This window comes from Dromiciops gliroides, chromosome 3 (genome assembly GCF_019393635.1).
Source record: "Dromiciops gliroides isolate mDroGli1 chromosome 3, mDroGli1.pri, whole genome shotgun sequence".
Lineage (NCBI taxonomy): Eukaryota > Metazoa > Chordata > Mammalia > Microbiotheria > Microbiotheriidae > Dromiciops > Dromiciops gliroides.
This window is the reverse complement of record NC_057863.1, coordinates 127,691,047-127,713,603: the sequence shown is the minus strand read 5'-3', so window position 1 is coordinate 127,713,603 and position 22,557 is coordinate 127,691,047. Positions and strand designations below refer to the sequence as shown.

The following is a 22,557-nucleotide window of genomic DNA, read 5'->3' as shown; positions in this document are numbered from 1 at the left end:
GAGCTGGATTGCTGCCTGGAATATCTTTTTCCCCCCAAATCCTTGGGTTTGAGTGTCACTTTACTACTTACACAAAATTCATTTCTGTTTCTTAGCATGAATTTTAAAAGGATAAAGCAGGAAACTATAAATCTTACCCTGGAATATTTCTCTTTGCTGAGGGATTCTCTTTGAGGTAACTGTCAAGCTCTTGACTCCTTCAAGTGAAAAATGAAGTTCTGATCAGAGCAAGTTTCTATCAAACACATACCTCATGGCATCAATAAATGAATAGTATACAAACTTGAAGAGAACTCTCTGCTGCCCATGCTACATTTGAAGTTGAATTCTAAGGCTGCACACTGAGATAGCTTTTGGACACAGCTAACGTAGGAATTTGTTTTGACAATTCATGTTTGTGACAATGTTTTTCTTTTTCTTTACTTTTTTTCCCCTCAGTGGAGGTGAGAGAAGTTAGGAGATCATGAAAATAGATTTTTGCTCATTGAAAAAAATTAAATTAAAAAATCTTTACCTCACCAAGTAATGTTCAGTTGGTCTTCAAAGCAAAAATATGTGTGGACAAAATAAACTTACAATTATCTTTCATTCTTTAAAAAAAACCCAACTCTAATAAAATGTTTGCAAATGAAGATAAGACTAACAGTTCAGACTTTGAAAAAAACTTTATAAAATTGGAGAAAAGATATGCGGGGTTCACTTATTGAGCCCAAAGAAAACTTGGCTAAGCAATGTTTGAATCACTGAAAGAACAAATATGTTTCTTTTGTTTAGCAGAATGATTGTGGGACTAGAGCTCTGCGGTTCTGGACATAATATTCCACTGAAAACTTTTCAGTTTGACAGTGGTAACACTACTAGTGACAGGAAGCTCCTGGAGAAGGAAACTTCCTCTCCCAAAGCAAGCCAGCATCTGCTTGGCAATGTAAAGTCTTAGAGAGCTGCTTAGAGAATTGAGAGGTGAAGTGACTTGCCTGACGTGTCAGAAATAGGAATGGAGGGGGCAACTAGGTGATGCAGTAGATAAAGCATCAGCCCTGGATTCAGGAGGACCTGAGTTCAAATCTGGCCTCAGAAACTTGACACTTACTAGCTGTGTGACCCTGGGCAAGTCACTTTAACCCTCATTGCCCCGCAAAAACAAAAAACAAAAAACAAAAACAAAACAAAAAGAAATGGGAATGGAACTGGGTCTTCTGGACTCCAAATATTGCCCGATATTAACCAAATACGGCCTTTCGTTGCTTTTTGTTGTTGTTGTTGTTGCTCCAGACTGAAGACTGACAATAAGCTGTATTCTTCTATCCAGCATGAAAAAAAACCCATTGGGTTACATTGCAGTTTAAAAGGTTGAAGCCCTCAGATAATGAATAAATAAAACATTCAATCTGGTTGAGAAAAAAACTAAGGTCAAAAGTCCTGTTTAACTTTTTTTTTTTTTGGTGAGGCAATTAGGGTTAAGTGACTTGCCCAGGGTCACACAGTTAACTTTTCAAAATAATAAAAAAAATAATAGCTCATATTTGCATAGCACTTTGCTCTTTACAATGTTGTTGTGTTATGTTTTCCCCTCAGTCCAACCCTGTGGGGTGGGCAGAACAAGTCTTTTATTGATTAGGCAACTGAACCCAAACTTAGAGTTAGGAAATTGACTAAGATCACATAGCCTTTTAGTGGTAGAAAGCAGACATAACACTTCCTGGCCCTATTTGGAGTTTTCTTGGCAGAGATAATGGAATGGTTTGCCATTTCCTCTTCCAGTTCATTTTACAGATGAGGAAACTGAGGCAAACAGGATTAAATTACTTGCTGGGAGTCACAAAGCCAGTAAGTAACTGAGACTAGATTTGAACTCAGGAAGATGAGTCTTCCTGACTCCAGGTGGCACCTAGCTGCCCCATGTGGTAAAATTATTAGAATTTGGCTGACTCATTTTGGGGGGGCCACACCTGGCCCGCCCTGAAGTTAGGTATGCTACTGAGGTAGAGAAGCAGAAACCTCTCTCTATAGGCAGTTTTTGAAGGACCTCCCCTTTGGAGGGAGGAAGATTAGATGCTTTCTGAGGGGAATCTGAGTCTCTTATGGAGCTCTCTCTCTCTCTCTCTCTCTCTCTCTCTCTCTCTCTCTCTCTCTCTCTCTCTCTCTCTCTCTCTCTCCCCTGCCCTTCTGGTGGCAGGAGCAGGAGCAGGAGCAGCAACACATGAGTCATTCAAGCCTGGTTGTAAACCGTGCTTTCTATTGAAGCCACAAGCTCTGGGTGGTAAGTTACTCTGCTCTTTTGAATAGATTTAGGTTACAGCTAGGAGGATTATCCGTATTTCTTCTCCCCTATTTCCTTGTCTTTGATTTTATGAATTTCACCTTTGCTGTTTACTTATTCTCCTTAATAAAACCTGATTCATCTGTGGAACAGAGGTTGTCAGGCTCCTTTCTTATTGACCTGGGAGAAATATCTAAAAAGGCAGTTTCAGAGGGGAAGAATCTTTAAACCTAGAGGTCCCTCATTATCTCCGGGACTCCAATATTTAGGCCAATTAACTCTTCATATATTAAATTTGGCCCCCACACCCATACATACTATTGTTTTATATCTACTGCCTTATTTGGATCAAATGAAATTGTATTTATGTGTGTATGCATGCATATGTGTATTTTGGATTATATAGTATGAAATTTATGGATATGTGTATAGATGTGTACATATATCCCTATACACATGTAAACATGCATGTACACATGCATAAATTTTTATTTGATCTTTGAAACAACCCTAAGAATTTTACAAACATTGCAAAGTCCAAATTAGGTAGTATATATAACACATTTTGTAAACTTTAAAACATTATACCAATGTGAGCTTCTCTTACTGTTATGGTCATTCTGTCCATTTTATAGATAAGGGCACTAAGCCTCTGGGGATTTAAGTAATTGTGTAGCATCATGTAGCAATAAAATTTCAGAGCTCAGGCTCCATCCACAGCTCCAACTCAGACAGGCTCCAGACTGAAGACTGACAATAAGCTGTATTCTTCTATCCAGCATGAAAAAAAACCCATTGGGTTACATTGCAGTTTAAAAGGTTGAAGCCCTCAGATAATGAATAAATAAAACATTCAATCTGGTTGAGAAAAAAACTAAGGTCAAAAGTCCTGTTTAACTTTTTTTTTTTTTGGTGAGGCAATTAGGGTTAAGTGACTTGCCCAGGGTCACACAGTTAACTTTTCAAAATAATAAAAAAAAATAATAGCTCATATTTGCATAGCACTTTGCTCTTTACAATGTTGTTGTGTTATGTTTTCCCCTCAGTCCAACCCTGTGGGGTGGGCAGAACAAGTCTTTTATTGATTAGGCAACTGAACCCAAACTTAGAGTTAGGAAATTGACTAAGATCACATAGCCTTTTAGTGGTAGAAAGCAGACATAACTGAGTAAAATATAAAATCCCTGAGAGTAAAGACTCTCATTTTTGTGTTTGTTTTGGTTTTTGTATTTCCAGTTCTTAGTACAGTGCCTTGAATAAACACTAGATTTTTGTTGTTCAGTTGTTTCAGCTGTCAGATTCTTTGTGACCCCATTTAGAGTTTTCTTGGCAAAGACATTGGAGTGATTTGCAATTTCCTTTTCCAGTTTCTTTTACAGATGAGGAAACTGAAGCACACAGTCCCACAGCTAGTAAGTGTCTGAGGCCAGACAAACTCAGGAAGATGACTATTCCTGACTCCAGGCCTGGCATTCTATACACTGTGCCACCTAGCTGCCCATAAACACTTAAGAAAAGTGAGTTAAATATAATTGCCACCTCATGTCTTCTGATTGCAAGGCCAGGCTTCATTCCACTCCACTAACTTGTGTCTCTCAAACACCACACAAGATGCACATAAGCTACACCAAAGCACAAGCTGAGCCATGCTACTTCAATTTATCATTTAGATTTCAGTGTGTTTTCACTTTGAAAAGCAAGTGCTTAATTTGAGCTTGAGTTTCCCTGCTTCTATTTCAGCCTTCCCAGATTCAAATTCTAATGCATTTATATAGGTACAAGAAAGAGTAAAAAGCTCCAAACATCCTACCTCTCGATATGTTTGTTTCTTTCAGTGTTCACTTTGATGATACTTTCAAGATCTTGTTTTCTTTAAACAAAAAGAGAGGTTCCAGTTAGTGACAATCAGCTGGAACATTATTAAAAAATATGTACAAGGGGCAGCTAGGTGGCACAGTGGATAAAGCACCGGCCCTGGATTCAGGAGTACCTGAGTTCAAATCCAGCCTCAGACACTTGACACTTACTTGCTGTGTGACCCTGGGCAAGTCACTTAACCCCCATTGCCTACCAAAAAACCCCCAAAAAACAAAAAAAAACCAAAAAAAAGTACAATACCTTGAATTAAGAAAGAGTAAATATATACTTTCTCTAAACAGTATACATATTTGGAAATATCGAGTGCCAGGTAATATCATACCGGAACATCTAAATCTGGATTCTATTTAAAATAACCTATCTTCTAAGAAAAATGAGTAATGTAATCCTTCCTTTAAACCTCAGGACAAATAATCACAATTATCTATTTATTATGCAACAATTTATTTAAACAATTAAAAAATTTTATTTAACAAAACAAACTTATCCAAAGATCTATGTCTTCTGTTGAGCCCAAAATGGGCATTGAAAAAAATGATTCATTGCTATACGGAGATATAGCAAATTACTGTTCAACAAAGTAGATACAATTAACTCTTCCATTTTAAAATAATGAGGATGTTATTTTAAGATGATTGGTCTTATTATTATCTTCATTCTCACTCAATTCTATTCACCACAAGATAGGCCAAGGTCCTTATTATAATGATAAAGGAAAAGAAAGAAGAACTTACATTGCACCCTATTTCCCTCTTGTTATCTGCCCTACCTACTGCTGTACTCCCCACATCAAAAGGTCTCTGGAGACCATGTTCTGTGTTAATTCCCTTAGGAGACTTAACCCTGTCATCTCTGGAATTCCTGCCCTGCCCTGTCCTGTACTATCTTGGTTGATGAGCTCACGTGGCTCATCATATCAAGGCAGACCCAGGTATGCATCCTGTTCCACTCCACAATATCTTCTTCTTCTTTTTTTTTTTTTTAGTGAGGCAATTGGGGTTAAGTGACTTGCCCAGGATCACACAACTAGTAAGTGTTAAGTATCTGAGGTCAGATTTGAACTCAGGTACTCCCGACTCCAAGGCCAGTGCTCTATCCACTGCACCACCTAGCTGCCCCTCCACAATATCTTCTTACCATATACCTTATCACCCTATGTACCTTCCTTTCTCCTTCCTTCCTCTGCCCTCATACTTTCTAGCTCTAGGACTGTAATCAGATCTGCCATTTCTACTGGAAAAGATATGTCAACAACTCTCCTGTGACTCCACTTATCATCTCTATGGTTTTTAAACCATAACATCCTTCCCTGACCATCACTGCCATCTATCTATCTCTCCCTTTCCCTATCTCTCTCCCCATCCCTGTCTCCCTCTCCCTCTCCCCTTCCATCTCCTCTTCCCTCTATCTCTATCTCTCCCTCAATCTCTATCTTTATCTCCATCCCTATCTCTATTTCTCTTTATTTCTATGTACATAAACACACATATATGCATGTATATATGTATGTGTATATGTATATACACATACATATATACGTACATATACATCTGTCTTTGCGTGTAGACAGTTAGATGATAGCTAGATAGGTAGATAGGCAGGCAAGCAGGCAGGCTTCCCTCATTAGAATGTGAGCTCTTTCAGGTTTTTTTTTTCTATTTCTAGCATTTAGCATAGTATTTGGTACACAGTAAGCCAATATGATAATTCATTTGTCGCTGAAGGTAGGAGAATTAATTCATCTCGTGTACTGGGAGGCCACTGAAACCTCATGCAAAGAGGTATTATTTAGTTCCACAAGGAATGTGATCTAGGCATAAATAGAGGAAGCAGCAGAAGGTGTAGGTATTGTAGATTATTCAGTATAGTAGTCATATTCATGCTTCATAGAAAAAGAAAAAAGCTTTATCCTAACTCTGGTGGCCATTCTCATCCCTAAAAGAACATTAAACTTCTAGCCTCTAGTCCTCTAGTGAAGATCAAATCGGCCCCCAGATCTGAACTACACAATTCACAGAAGCCAATTATAATATGCCACCTGATTTTCAATATAACACGTTCATGTTTACAAAGTGCTTTGCAAATATTCTTTCAACTGATACTATGACTTCTAGAGTTACTCTGTCTCACTCAAATGATGGTTAAATACAAAAGTAGGTTCCAGTTAGAAATAGTCAGCTAATATTATTAATCATGAGTACAAACAATGCTTTTAAGTTTAGAAAGGCCCCTTAGAAGGCAGCTAGGTGATGCAGTGGATAAAGCACCGGCCCTGGATTCAGGAGGACCGGAGTTCAAATCCAGCCTCAGACACTAGCTGTGTAACCCTGGGCAAGTCACTTAACCCTCATTGTCCCACAACAAACAAACAAACAAATAAAAATAAATGAATGAATAAATAAATAAATGAAAGAAAGAATGAATAGATAAATAGGTAGATAAATAGATAAATAAATAAATGTCCCTAAAAAGCAAATTTTATTTTTCCTTGGATTATCCCATAGAGGGGTAAAGTCAGTAGGTCTTACCCAATGATATTTTCATTCTGGTTGGGTTTCACTTTGATGAGATTATCCAGAGCTTGGTCTCTTTAAAAAAAAAAAATTATTTTAGTTAAGCAACCCAATACTAAACAGGTGTTTGTTGTTTTTAATTTATTTTTAAAGAGATCATATAAGGAATCCTTCTGGGATGCAGAATCATAGAATTTCCAAATTGGAATGTACTTCAGAAGTCCTCTAGAGTTACCAGATATGAACCCATGATATCCCCAAAAAGGGATCAACCTGTCTTTCCTGGTTGTGAAATTTGTAATGAGAGGGAAGCCATTAACTCTTGGAGCAGTCTATTTCCCTTTAGATGGTCCCAATTGTTAGGGAATTTTTCATTACCAAGAACCTAAATTTTCCTCTTTTGCAACTTCCCCCAATTGTATCCAGTGATAGTTATATTATTTTTTGTTTGTTTGCTTGTTTGTTTGTTTTTTGTGTGAGGCAATTGGGGTTAAGTGACTTGCCCAGGGTCACACAACTAGTAAGTGTCAAGTGTCTGAGGCTGGATTTGAGCTCAGGCCCTCCTGAATCCAGGGCCGGTGCTTTATCCATTGCGCCACCTAGCTGCCTGGATAGCTATATTATTTTAAGAATGATTTTGAGAGAATAAGTTATTTTGACTATTATAAATACCCAAATTAATAATAAAGGGCATATGAAGAAAGACACTATCTGCATCCAGAGAAAGACTTGATAAATAGAAGTATGCATATAATAATTTAAAAATATACATATATATATATGTGTGTGTAAATATATATATATATATATATATAGAGAGAGAGAGAGAGAGAGAGATGATAGATATTTGTATCTAATTGTAGCCATCTTTGGGGGAGGGGAGAAAAAAGATATTTACATAATAATTTTATTATATATTTAAATGGAATCACAAGTTGTACATAATAGTTTTGTAGGTTCACATGTAATAATCTTGTTTTATTATACTATGTTATAGTTTTGCTTATTTTATTCCATAAATTAAAAATAAATTAAATTTAGAAACAATTTTAAAAGCCACGTATTAAAGAAAAGAAAACACAAACATGAGGAGACCCCATTCCAGATAAGGCTTGCCTAAGAGAACATGAGCTCATGACCTAGTGGGTAACAGGGCATCCCCCTCCCCCCCCTTTAGAACTCAGAGATTTATCCAAATACTAAGTTAATAAAAAGGAAGAGCCTGAAGGATAGAGATTATCTCTTTATGATATCCATGAAGTTCTAACTCAGCATCCAATTAAATGAGGCATCAGGAAACCGAAGATAAATGTTCCTGCAATAAAACTGGGGGAGAGGGAGAGGAAAGAGGACGAATGGGACCCCTAAGGGGGTGTGTAACGATTGGAGTGATGCCACCTGCTGGAGAGTTACTGTAGGAAAGTTCTGCCATGAGGAGAAGGCATCTGAGGGCAAGCCATGTGGTCAGTTCCTTGGCGTCAGGAAGTGATGTTTGCTCATGGGTACTGTCTATCAAAGCCAGCAGCCAATTAGCTTGGAGCTGTGTGTATGGATGGGGGATGTTCCCAGTTTCACAGGAGGCTTCTGCGAGGAAGGAGGAAGCGTTGGGTCTTTTTGGTTCCAGACCTCGCCATGGCAGGTCAGATGATGGGGTCTCTTCGAAATATATTTTTACCTTTTTCTCTGATATTTAGATCCTAATGCTCTTTAATAAATACTTAAATACTCTTGTTAAAGCTTCTAATTTATTAGTGAGCACTCGTTAGATATTTCAGACAGTATAGCTAGAATTTTAGCTCCTTACAGGTGAAAACCTCATATGTTTACATATTGTTTCCTTCAATAGATTGTGAGTTCCTTGAGTTTAGGCACAGTCGATAGGGCACTGAATATGAAGTCAGGAAGACCTGAGTTCAAATATGGCCTCAGACATTTACTAGCCATGTAACCCGAGACAAGTCACTTAACCTCGCTTTCCCTCATCTTCCTCATTTGCAAAATGGAGATAACAGCACCTACCTCCCAGAGTTGTTGTGAGGACCAAATGAGATCATGACTATAAACTGCTTAGCACAGTGCCTGTCACATGGTAAATGTTATATAAATGTTAGCTTTTATAATTTGCCATTATTATTTTTGTCTTTACATTTTCAGCATCTAGCCCAGTGCCTGGTACATCTTAAGTTTTACTGAAAATTGACAAAAATATCTTTTTAAAATAAAAAACAAGTCTTTCCAAAAAATTATTTGATGAATAGCATTTTGATAAATGCTGGGTAACAAGTCATTAACTGATTTATAAGCTATGAACTAAAAGTCTTTTTACTATCTTATCTACTTCCTTCAAAAACTCTCTAATTTATCAATATCCTCACTAAAATATGGCACCTGGACCTGGGACAAGTAGAGTAGGAGTATTACCTTCCTAGTCCTGGACACTCTCCTCTTAATGAAGCCTAAGTTTGAATTAGTTTTCTTGTCTATTTTATCACATAATTGACATAGAGAGGGGTTATAGTCCACTTAAATCTGATATTTTTTTTTAATTCAAATAGGCTATGCATTTATCCCTAACATATTTAATCATAGCCCGTCAAGATCTTTCTGGAAGAAGGGAAGAGAATAACCATTTCTATGGTACCTACAATAGACACTGTGCTGAGTGCTTTTACAAATATTATCTCATTTGATCTTAACAACAATGCTGGTTGGTTGGTGCTTTTTTTTTTTTTTTTTTTTTTTTAGTGAGGCAATTGGGGTTAAGTGACTTGCTCAGGGTCACACAGCTAGTGTGTGTTAAGAGTCTGAGGCTGGATTTGAACTCAGGTATTCCTGACTCCAGGGCCGGTGCTCTATCCACTGCGCCACCTAGCTGCCCCTGGGTAGGTGCTTTTATTAGCCCCATTTTATAGTAGAAGAAACTGAAGCAAGAAGAGTATTAGTGATCTGGCTAGGGTCATGCAGATGCTAAGTGTCTGAGAACAGATTGGACCTCAGTTTTTCCTGAATCCAGGCAAAGTGTTTAATCCTCTCCAGTAGGTGCATTTTTGGATCTGACCTCTGTAATCCAATGTGTTCACTATCCCTGTTAGCTTTGTGCTCTCCAAAGGTAGGGAGACTAGAGTTTTTGTTGGCCAAAATATATCACCAAAGCACTGAAGCTTCACCACTGACATCTGCCAGTTTTCTCATTGCCTTGAGTCAGGTGACTTGAATTTATAAAGGTAAACTAGGTTCTATCTTTTGGGGGGGGGGCGGTGCAGGGCAATGAGGGTTAGGTTTTTTTTTGGTTTTTTTGGTGAGGCAATTGGGGTTAAGTGACTTGCCCAGGGTCACACAGCTGGTAAGTGTCAAGTGTCTGAGGGCAGATTTGAACTCAGGTCCTCCTGAATCCAGGGCCAGTGTTCTATCCACTGCTCCACCTAGCTGCCCCTAGGTCCTATCTCTTTACTTATCTTGGACATTAACTTTCTCATTTCTGTTGGTATTGTTTCCATTTCAATGATCATCCTTTTTTAGCAGATAAAACAGGAGGAAAGTAAGAGGTGAGTATTCTCAACTCTTCCTGTCTTCTCTCTGTCAATTGTAATCATCCCATCCTGCTCAAATAGTGGTTTTAACCCTTCTTCAATCCTCATTTCCCTTAACATAGTTTTAAACACACCTCCCCTTTTCTTTTGTTAATCTTCACTTTTTTGGCTATTCTCATCTCATTCTGGGGTTCTTTTTGTTCATTAATGCTTCCCCCTAAAATTTTTCAGATGCAAACTAAAAAATCTGGATTCTAATTCCCAAACCATCCTTAACTAGCAGTATGACTTTAGCAAATCACTGAGCCTCTATGGGCTTTGGTTCCATAGTAGGCAAAACTAGAGGAGTGGAGTTGATGATTTTGGGGATCCTTACTCGTCAGTCAACATGCATTTATTAAGCAGTCACTATGTGCTAGGCACTGGGCTGGCCAAGCAGTGAAGATACAAAGAAAGAAAAAAAATACAGTCCCTGTACTCAAAGAGCTCACATTCAAATAGGATAAACAACATGGAAATAATTTCACATATAAGATCTATACAGTGGAAATAGGAAGTAAAATCAGGAATCAGCAATGTCGTGGGGCAGAGGGTAGACAGGGAAAGGCCTCCCTGCAGAAGGTAGAACTTTGGTTTCGAAAGAAACTAGAGAAACCAGAAGGCAGAAGTGAGGAGGGAAAGCAGTCCAGTCATAGGAAGGAATCAGTAAAGAAACAAATTAGGAAATGGAGTGTCTTGTATAGCAAGAAAACCGGCATCACTTGGGGGCAGCTAGGTGGTGCAGTGGATAGAGCACCAGCCCAGGAGTCAGGAGTACCTGAGTTCAAATCTGGCCTCAGACACTTGATACTTAGTAGCTGTATGACCTTGGCAAGTCACGTAACACCCCATTGCCTCATTAAAAAAAAAAAAAAGAAAGAAAGAAAAGAAAGAAAACCAGCATCACTTAAATCACTGTCATGGTGGGGGGAAGGGTAAAGTATAAGAAGACTGAACAGATAGTGTACCTATTTGTGTCTAACGATAGCCATCTCTAGGGTGAGAGAGGGGGAAGAGAAGAAAAGGGGGAAAATAAATTTATATGGTAACTATTATATATTTAAAAGGAATGGAAAATTGTACATAGCAGAGCTATGATTTCTTGTGTAATCTTCTTTTTATTATATTATGTTATAGAAATGCTTGTTTTATCCCATAAATTAAAAATAAAATAGAAATAAAAGAAACACTGGAATTTATTTTGTGTGTGCATACGTGCATATGCACACACGTGTGTGTGTGTGTGTGTGTGTGTGAGAGAGATATGGTCAGACCTAGACTTTAGAAAAGTCACTTTGGCAGCTGAATGAAAGATGGATTGGAGAGGAGGGACAAAGGTGAAAAGGGATGAGGGCCTGTACTAAAATGGTGGCTATATGAGTGGAGAGAAAGAGTCATATACAAGAGATGTTGTGGAGGTAGAAAGTCTTGGCAATAGACTGCATATACTGTATTAGTAAATGCAAGTGAGGAGTCTAGGAAGAAGATAATAACAACAAGAAGAACAATAATAATTACAAGTAGAATAAGAACTAATATTTAGGGGCAGCTAGGTGGCACAGTGGATAGAGCACCGGCTCTGGAGTCAGGAGGACCTGAGTTCAAATACAGCCTCAGACACTTGATGCTTACTAGCTGTGTGACCCTGGGCAAGTCACTTAACCCCAATTGCCTCACCAAAAAGAAAATAAATAAATAAAAAATAAAAATAAAATAAAATAAGAACTAATATTTATATAACTTTTAGTATGTGCCAGGTACTTTGCTAAGTACTTTACAAGTATTATCTCATTGAAAGCCTTGACTGGGAAAATAGTCGTGCCCTTGATATTAATAGGGAAGTATGGCAGAAGGGAGGGTTTTGGTGCGAAAGAAAATGAGTTCCACATTAGACATTTTGAGTTTGAGATGCCTCTGGAACATCAAGATAGAGATGACCAAAATGCAGTTGTGATTAAAGACTGGAACTCAGGAAAGAGGTTAGGGCTGGATATAGAAATCTTCATAGAGATGGTAGTTGAACCTATGAGAGCTAATGATTCTGTAACAAAATCCTTAGTGTGCACAAATTGACCATAGACATTAAATTGAAGATCAAAAATAGTTAGCTATAAGACATGGAAATCCAGAGTCCATTAAGAGATAAACTCTGGCAGTATAAATATAAAGGAAATTACCCTGGGTTAAGGTATATCCCACCAGCTCTTACCCTTTTCCATTTTTATCCATCTTGGCATTCACTTTGATGATGCTGTCAAAGTCTTGGTTTCTTTAAATAAATATTTTTGAAAAAGTCAAGTTAGTAACATGACAACAACCTTTTAGATCAATATTAACTCCAAATATCCACCCAAACCCTGAAGTGGCCCTATTTGGTCCTAGGACTGAAATGAGCAGTACAGTCTTTTAACTTCATTATAGTATCTTTGTTGATAATGATGTCCAGGGGCAGCTAGGTGGCACAGTGGATAGAGCACCAGCCCTGGATTCAGGGGGACCTGAGTTCAAATCCAGCCTCAGACACTTGACACTTACTAGCCGTGTGATCCTGGGCAAGTCACTTAACCTCAATTGCCTCACCAAAAAAAAAAAAAAGAAAAGAAAGAAAAGAAAAGATAATGATGTCCAGTTAAAGTCTTCCTACTGTGTAGGTATCAGTCTGAAACTAACACTCAGAAATATCCATTTTAAAGACAAAAATTCCCATTAAGTCTCACTTTTTCTCATTATAAATGCTTAGAGTATTCACTCTAATGAAACTACTAAGGTCTTAGATTCTTTAATAAACATAAGCTATTAAAAAAGGTTTAAAAAGTAGATCTTCTATACTATCTTTAAACAACAGCAATAACAGTAACAACAACAAGAACAATAATAATATTAATTTGTTTCAGTTATGTCCAACTCTTTGTGACCCCATTTGGGGTTTCCAGCTTATTTTATACATGAGAAAACTGAGGCGCACAGGGTTAAGAGATTTATCCGGGGTCACACAGCTTGTGTCTGAGGCCAGTTTTGAACTCAGATTTTCCTGTCTCTGCTGTGCCACTTAATTGCCTCAATTATTGTTATGTGGCTTTATTTAATGTATGTTATATGTATAATACCTAGCATATCTATCTATCTTTGTGTACCAGAAGAAAGCATAATCATAGCTAAGAAAAATAGTAGTATCAGGAATTCTTTGATTAGTCAAGTCCTTCTACCAATGTTAAGTCAGAAGCTTTCTCTGCAGCTTAAATAGTCTTGAATTTTGCCTGATTAAAGGACTTAAGGGTTAGGTGACTTCTCCAGGATCATACATTCAACATTTGGCAGGACTTGAATTCAAGTCTTCCTGGCTCTGAAGCAGATTTTTCCCACTCTATACTTCCTTTTTATATTAATAAAAATGGTAACTCACATAAAGTACTTGCTCTTCCATGAAGATGACATTCCATCTCTCAGATCTGGGCATGTTTTTTGGCTGTCTCCTGTTAAGGGCTAAAATTCTAGCTAAACTGTCTAAAATATCTAATGAGTGGTCGCCAATAAATTATAAGCTTTAGCAAGAGTTAGACTTTTAAGCATTTATTAAGGAGAATAAGAATTTGGTAAAGAGAGAGAAAAAGGCCTAGATTCCTATCTATTAAAGGGAGAGCACATTTCTAGCTCCGCTCTCCACCAACGTCCAAAGGGAAGAGTGCGAGACCGAGCGCCAGTCTCTTCCTTCCTCCTCGCACTAGTCCGCGTCACTTCCTGATGCCAAAGAAAAGACTCCTGGTCTTGCCCTCAAAGACCTTCGCTTCATGGGCAGAACTCTTCTACAGTAAGTCTCCAGCAGGTGGCGTTATTCCAATCGTTACACTCCCATGCCCATTTCTGCTCTCCTCATGTCTGCCTACTAGTTTTCCTGGCTTCTTTCAAAAGTCTCTACGAGAAGTTTTTCCCAACCCTTCTTAATTCTAATGCCTTCCCTCTCTTAATTATTTCCTATTTATTGAACAAATAGCTTATCTGCACATATTTTTTGCTTCTCTTGTCTCTCTTGTTACATTTTCAAAGACATTTTTGGAGGGGCGGGGCAATGAAGGTTAAATAACTTGCCCAGGGTCACACAGCTAGTAAGTGTCAAGTGTCTGAGGCTGGATTTGAACTCAGGTCCTTCTGAATCCAGGGCTGGTGCTTTATTCACTGTGCCACCTAGCTGCCCCCCCAATTATATTTTAACTCCTTGAGAGCAGGGACAGTTTTGGGGTAGTTGTTTGTTGGGGGGGGTCGGCTAATTTTTGTATTCCCAGTGCTTAGTACAGTGCCAGGCACATAGTAGGTGCTTAATAAATATTTATTGACAGAAATAATTCTTCTATATATAAGTACTTTCCTCTCACCAATTCTGTAAATTAGCTAGTTTTTCAGTTGAGGAAACCAAGACACAAAAAAGATGATGTGAAGTGAAAAAAGTAAAAAAAAAAAAGTTGACCAAAGAAATATCCCAACAAATTAGGAGTCTTACTTTTTGACACTTCTATCTGCTGCATGATTCACTTTAATTAGGTTGTCAAGTCCTTGGTTTCTTTAAAGATATCAAGAAAAAAAATATGTCAAGTTAGGGTTGTTACATCAATTGTCTTTTTTTCAGTAGCAGTTCAGGACAGCCTCTTGACCCATTAAGTGACCAGATATTTTCAGAGCCACATTAAGTCAGAAGTAATTTGGACTTTGCCTTGAGGTGTCAAGAAATTAGAAGGTGCTGATAGTACTTGTACTCTTTAGCTGGTAGAAACCACTGAATTTAGCAGCAAGCAAGATAAATTAGTATTAACAGGAAGCTACCAGATGACATGCTTACTTTGGTCAATATCTATAGGTGATCCCTGGCTTGGCCCTGCCCCCAAAGGACCTCTCTAGAAGAGGCTTCTATGGTGTGTACCAGTCATTGACCCCTGAGCTGGTATCGCTGTCCAGTAGTCTGTCTTTCTCTAACTTTATGGTCCTTCTCTGCTCTCTTCATCCCAACTTGCTTCCCCTAAACATCTTTTATAGTGTTGTTCTGGTTGCTAGAATTACTAAGTAATGCCTATGTATGCTCCCTAAACCAAAAACTCCTATCATCCTTTGAAAGACTTAATTCATTGAATTATCTTTGTTGTGCACTGTATAGAACTGGCAATAGGTTTCAGTCTAAATGTGCTTTGCTGAAAATCTCCAGAAACTAATATCCAGCAATTCAAATGAATCAATATAGAAGCAAATTCCCCCACCAAGCCTTACCCTTTGTCATCTTTGTCCTTCTGGGGGGTCACATTAATGAGTTTGTCAAGATTTTGGTTTCTTTAAATGTAAAAATAATTCAAATCAGTGAGGACATATGAAAAGAACTATCATTTTATAACTGAATGTTTTCAAACATAAAAAAAGATATTTCTTGTGAATAGTTCAGGTATAGCAATATTAAAAGGCTAAGTAGAAATTGAAGTTTTTATGTCCATCTTGACTGAACTTCGATAAATAAAAATCCTCATATTTCTCTAATACATATACATATAAATGTTTATGCCAAATAACAGAATCTGCATATGTCTAAAGTTTAAGAACATCATCAGTATGAAAGATAATCTCACTAAATACCATTATTGATTCATTCTTACCCTTTGCCATTTTCATCAATCCTGGTCTTCACTTTAATCATATTGTCAAGATTTTCATTTCTTTAAATATAAAAAACAAAAGTGATTTCATTCATTCTTTCCACAAACACTTATTAAGCATTAACTATGCATGAGGAGCTTTACTAATGAATAATTATTGTATTCAGTTTTCTATTAGTTCTTACTTGTCACTTTGTCCATGTCAGATTTTATTTTTTCAATTTTATATGTCTTTCACTGACACATGGGAACTGAACTAAGTGACTAATTCCTATTTCAAGTTTGACTAAATATCAAGTCATTCTAGACTACCTCACTTCCCTCATCTCTCCATACTACCGATTCCATTATAGACTGATTTACTCTCTTTTTGGTGCACCTGTTCTATTCCTGCAATATATTTCCTCTCTTAACTCACCAAATACCTTCCCTTGTGTCATTCAAACTCTTGAAATCTGACCTCTCCCATAAACTTTGCTAAACTATAAATTGAAGAGAGGTTAATTCTACTCTATCTGAAAGTGAAAGTACCTTAGCAACCCATTTTCTTTCCATTAGAGAAAATTTATCTTTAAACCTGTTTGTACTTTTATTTAACAATTGTGAGAAATCTATTTAAAATGTGTACCAATGCTCTATTTCATGTTTGTGTGTGGGTTTTTGCTTGTTTTCACATTGTCTCCATGTTCATTCATCATAGTCTATTTGACTACAAACTGTATTGCAATGTCCATAGGTTGGCATTTAAGAGGAGTTTTTAAAAGATAGTTATGACAGCAGCAATTATAAGGGTAAAATTGCCTTGTGCTTAGTGACTAGTAAAAATATAAGAAAATAGTCAATATGAAAAATGCTATAAGCAAATTAACAGAAAACTTGTCCATTCTTACCCTTTGCCATTTTTGTCAGTTGTGGGGTTCACTTTAATGAGATTATCAAGCTCCTGGTTTCTTTAAGCATGAGAAAAATAATAAAAATTATGTAATTAGTCACTGTCCACTGAATCAATTAACAGTGTAAGGTACAAATTATGTCAGATGATGCAATAACGATTTACTGACCACTTAATTCAGGGCTCTGGTGGAGCTGACAGAGGGTACAAAATTATAAAAGACATGCAACTTTAAAGCTGGAAGGGGCCCTAAATTAAAGAACATCTCTTCCAACTTCCTACTTACAAGATGAGAAAATAGAGACCCAGAAAGTGACATGCCTCACTCAGGTCTTAGAAATATGTGAAAGATCCAGTAATGGAGCCTAGATTCCCCAACTTCCTGACCATAGCTAATTACACCACAGATTTAGAATTGCAAGGGACTTCAGAGTAAAGTATACTTCAACTCCTTCATTTTTCAGATAAGAAACTTCAGGCCAAAGAGGTGAAACTTCATTTCACCAGAGAACTGGTGACTTTCCCAAGGGTTCCATAGGTGATAGATGACAGATAGATAGATGATAGATAGATAGATAGATAGATAGATAGATAGATAGATAGATAGATAGATAGATAGATAGATAGATGAATGGATGGATGGATAGATTGACTGATTGATTTGAACCTGGGTCCTCAGGCTCCAAATTTGTGTTCTTCTCATTGCCTCTCTTTCTTTGACCTCAAGGAGTTTAGAAATATAGTTGGGAAAACTAAAAAAATAAACATGTGAAGTGACAGGATCAATTACAAAGTCAGTCAATAAACATTTTTGAGAACCTACTTCGTGCTTGGCACTGTACTAAGTGCTTGGGATTCAAAAAGAGACAAAAGACAGTTGACATGTAAACAATCCCAAAAAAATATGGCTACATGGGGATCCAAATACACGGTGTAAGAAACAATAGTCCACTGAATAGGATGTAGAATAAAGGAGTGATCAACAGTAGGGTAGGTGTTCCCAATATAAGAATGTCCAACAGGCCCTAATTACATTTAGTTCAAAGGACTGACTCATTAGTGTTCATTATATATAACTAAAACCTGGTTTGCATGGAACTGGTAGTCTAAGGGAATAAGTTATTGATGTAGATAGCTATAATATACATTATCACATAAGAGGGTTTTAAAAAAAGTACCATATGAGATCAGAGGAGGAAAGTTTCTAAAGAAACATAATTCCCTATGTAAATCGCACCTCAAATAAGTGAATAATTATTTTAGATATGTGCTATCTGTTTTAGCATTTCTATGCCAGGAAACAAAATTTCCCTTTAATTAAAGACTACAGTACTAAAATAACCTCTCTGGACAATAATATATCCAAATTAAGAGATAAACCAAGTCTTACTTTTTGTCAGTTTGTTCTGCCTTAGGATTTGTTCTGAAAATGCCGTCCAAGCCTTGGTTCCTTTAAAAAGAAACACACACACACACAAGCCTTTAGTCAATGGCAGTATAGTCACTTGGCGATAGCGTTAAATTCAAGAAATTGGAGAATAAAATCAGTTTGGAATTAAGGACCAGACTGGAAATTCCTAAAGACCATGGGACAGCAATCCTTGAATGTGTTGAGTTTCAGACTGAAGCTCAGAGAAGCTGTCACTTACTTCAGGTCCCATTAGCTAATTAGTAACAGAGCTAGGGCTAGAATCTAAATCTACTAATTAATTGCTAATCCTTAGCCCAATGCTTTATTTGTTTGCTTTGCTTTTACTATAACTGCCTCTGTGTTTTGGTTAATGTTTTAAAAGTTTGCTTTGCACTTTTTTCATTCATCCAGTCTAATTCTGTACACTGAAACTTATTTTAGCATGTTTGTGCTAAACACTTGTAAGTTAATGTTGAATGCAAGTTAAATTATTCACTACTACCTCATCAGATTTTAAGTCACAACATTTAGTGTAAGAGATGCAGAAGCAGGAAATAATACACAAATTGGTTGCAATAATGCAGATGGCAATAAGACTAAAAGGCAGCTGAACTCAAATTCATTGCAATAACCAGTCTTCATATGGCAGACAGGTTAGGAAACATGTTCCTCTTCTCAGAAGGGAGATTACTAGATCACAGATGATAGATTTAGAGCTGGGAGGTTTTATGCTTCATCTGGCTCAACTCCTCATCTTAGAGATGAAGAAAAGGTACCCCCAAAAGGTGAAATCACTTGCCCAAGGTCATGCTGAGGATAAATGTACAGAGCTGGTTGGGCGACCACAGGTATGGAATGTTACATATGCTATCCCAGATGTTTTGTTGGCCAATTTTGCTTAACTGTTGTTTTACTTTGTTATAAGGGAAGATTCCATAGGTGCAGCATATAATGGAAAATTTCCATCGTGTAAAAAAACAAATGGCATAAACTGAATTTCAATTAAAATTTAAAAAACAAAATAGGCAGGTTCTACTTATTTGAATAATGTCATGTTTTGTCAGATCTGATCTATAGGGGCAACAGTGTCCATTTACCAAACCAAGCCTGATATATAAGTTAATGGAAAGACATATTTTCAGTCTTTACCTTCAACTTTTTGTTGTTTCACTGGCATTTTTAAAGCTATGTATCTAGTCATACAGACATTTTATTACATAACAATAAATGAACAAAAACAATAACAAAACCACCAAAAAATCGATTTATACTTAGTCATTCCAGATTTTTTAAAAGCTATATATATGTTGATATTCAGAATAGTTCTTTTAGATTTTCATATACATGGCTCCTATTCAAAGATTTGTAGGTTGCTTTTCTCAGATCCAATGAATTTCCCAATATACTAACATACAAATCTCACATAAAAACTCACAAAAGGGGCAGCTAGGTGGCACAGTGGATAGAGCACTGGCCGTGGAGTCAGGAGGACCTAAATTCATATCCGACCTCAAACACTTGACACTTACTAGCTGTATGACCCTGGGCAAGTCACTTAACCCCAATTGCCTCACCAAAAAAAAAACAAAAAAAAAACCTTGCAATAATTTTCATTTTAAAGAGCATGCTCTTTTAAATCTTACCTATTCATGTTTTTGTTCATTTTGATGAGATTATCCAGATCTTGACTTCATGGAAAAAAAAGAAATCCAACATCAGTGAAAATCTACCCAAGAACAAACTAGATCTAATTGTGAATTCATTTTGTAAAACTATCCAATCAATTAATAATCTATAAATGGAAATTCCAACAAAGAATATAATGCTTTGGATTTTCCAGATGACCCTTTGAAAAGAGATACAATAAGAAAACAATGGCAATTCCTTCTATTGCCTACATCAAAACCCTTTTTCTATGGATATGAAAGGTTCTCATAATAAGGTAACAACAGTTGTTTTACATTCACTCATCACCCCTAAGGATTTTCCCTGAAAATAAACTAAAGCAGAGAGAAAGTAAATTGATATTTTAGTTTCTTTAGCTGGGAAAACATCTTAATATGGAACTTTAGAGAATTAACTGTAAAATATCTCTGAAAGTAGTTGGGAAAACTCCGGCCTTAGGGGGCTGAATAACTGTCTTCTCTCTTAGAATTGACATTGGCTCCCAAAGATTCCACTGAGATTCACAGATTCAATTCAAGGTGACTAACTCTAATCAGAAATCAAGCTAACTTCAGGCAGGAAACACTGAGTTAATCTTAAAGGCATTTCTAAGAACTTAAATTGTTTTTTAAAACATTTTTATTATTTGACAAATTGTTTGACTGTTTGACAAATACTAAATAAAATGTCCACTTCCATAGAAATAGTAGAACAGAAAAGGAGAGTTGTTCATGGAATTGCAGATCTCATATACAAGTCTAGTTTTCTATTTAAGGTTAGAAGTTTAATATGTAGCTTTCAAAGCTGTCTTGCTTGCCTGGACTTCTTTCTGGCTTTCCTTCTTTTCTCTACATTAAAAAAGAAAATTGCCCTTTTCTTCTCTCCTTTTCATATTTTGCTACTCTATCCTTCCTAAATCTTCCTTCCAAAGTGGAAGGAAGGAAGGAAGGGAGGGAGGAAAGGGGAAAGGAGTGAGGGAGGGAAGGAGGAAGAATGGAAGAAGGAAGAGGAGGAAGAGGGGAGGAGGCAAGGAGAGAAGAAAGGAAGGAGAGAAGAAGAAGGAAGCAACAAAAGGAAGGAGGATGGAAGAGGGTGGGGAGGGAAGAAGAAAGGAAGGAAGGAAGAAGGAAAGAAAAGAGATCTAAATGATTTAAACTCTGAGAAATTTCTACTGACCATTACATGCATATAGCAAAACCTAAGAGTAGGTTCTTATATTCAGCACTGCTCTTGTCTGCTTTCACCATTCAATGGACTAAAGGGGATTATTTTCACTAAACCTTGATCTTGTAGGCCCAAAGCTTTCTCCCTCATACCTGCTTCATACTCTTTCTTTTCAGTGAGTCATCATTAAATTTACAGCTAACAGCATAAGAAACTCCTTTACTAAAATATAAGAAATCTCAGAACAAATTGTATTTTTAACTAAATCTGATGTTTCATCCATGTAGTGGACTCCTTTCTAATGCAGATTGGCAAATATTCTGCAATTTACAGCTTTAGTCAGGTACCTGGCACAGTTAGTAAGTGCTTGTCACACTTCCTCTCTACAAACTACATTAAGGCAGATAAAATATACAGAGAGAGCATCTATTTTCATGAGGAGCAATAGTTTGAACATTTGTTGATTGCTGTGTGGCTTTTGTCCAGTGGTGTGCTGTAGTCAATTTGAGCTGGCTTGCAAAAGCCAATGGTTAAATTTTCAGTGCAAGCATTTACACCAAAGAAATGGGCAAATGCTCCAAATTGGGATTGATTTATTGTTTTGTTGATCATCTAGAATTTAGGAAGTGATGGAGAAAATGTTAATAATGCCAACTTAATAGTGTGTTGTGGGAATATTTTGGGGTTGAGGGAGGGGGAAAATAGGTTGTTAAACATTTACCAATACTCTTAGGCTTCTCTACTAGTCTACTTTAAGCCCTTTAAACTCTGCTCATAAGCAACCATTTCTTCCAGAAAACAAAGCCGTCTCTGATTGTTTCTCCAGAGATAAAGCTTGAATTAAGGCTGAAGCTACTTTCTCCTTGATACTTGAAATGGATAGCTCTATATTGTATAGGATCCCAAATCCAGAACCTTGACTAGTCTCTTTTCACTAGATGACTAGCCTAGATTAAAAACTTACAAATCTGTGTTCTTTTCCTATTCCCACATTTTATTAACAAATCATCATGGCTCTTCATACCTCTTTCCCTCAACCGTCTCATCTATCATCTAAACTTGGTTCAAAATTGATTCCCCAGAGCTCTATCAATACCAAGTTATATCTCTCACATTTTTTAGTTTTTTCTTTTTATCAAAAAATGGCATTTCCTTATCATATGTCTTGTTTTCAGACCAAGGAACTGCCACTTTGATGCATACAAATGTAATGGGGGAAGTGGGTTTCCTCATAGCTGCCTCCCAGAGTTGACCTTGATCAGGGGATATTCAAGGGCTCCGTGAGCCCCTTCACCTCTATGTTTGCTCAATTGTTCTTGCACTAGAAAGGTTCCTGGTACAATAGTATAACAGTCTAAGCAAGATCCTTTCATGCCTTTGACAATATGGTAATTTAGGAACTGCCACAGAATTGAATCCTTTAAAGTGTATTATTTGTTCAATGGTGGGATTGATGACTGAGAATAAACAAAAGAAGAGCCAAAGTTGCTGTCCCTGTCATAAATTTGATGACCACTGTATGCTTGTTCAGGACAAATGATATCCATTCCCCTGACACACTACTCCATTGTTATT

At 37.0% G+C, this 22,557-nt stretch overlaps 1 protein-coding gene across 1 annotated transcript in view; it reads right to left on the bottom strand.

Moving 5' to 3' along the window:
• SCEL (sciellin) overlaps positions 1-22,557 on the bottom strand; it is a 132,332-nt gene that overhangs the window by 48,978 nt on the left and 60,797 nt on the right. Inside the window, exons 12-21 of the mRNA XM_043996635.1 lie at positions 19,797-19,841; positions 18,133-18,192; positions 16,741-16,800; positions 15,851-15,910; positions 15,474-15,533; positions 14,716-14,775; positions 12,430-12,489; positions 6,667-6,726; positions 4,071-4,130; positions 138-197 (exon numbers count right to left, since the gene is read on the bottom strand). Of these exons, the coding sequence (XP_043852570.1) occupies positions 138-197; positions 4,071-4,130; positions 6,667-6,726; positions 12,430-12,489; positions 14,716-14,775; positions 15,474-15,533; positions 15,851-15,910; positions 16,741-16,800; positions 18,133-18,192; positions 19,797-19,841 (585 nt within the window). The remainder of the gene's footprint in view (positions 1-137; positions 198-4,070; positions 4,131-6,666; positions 6,727-12,429; positions 12,490-14,715; positions 14,776-15,473; positions 15,534-15,850; positions 15,911-16,740; positions 16,801-18,132; positions 18,193-19,796; positions 19,842-22,557) is intronic.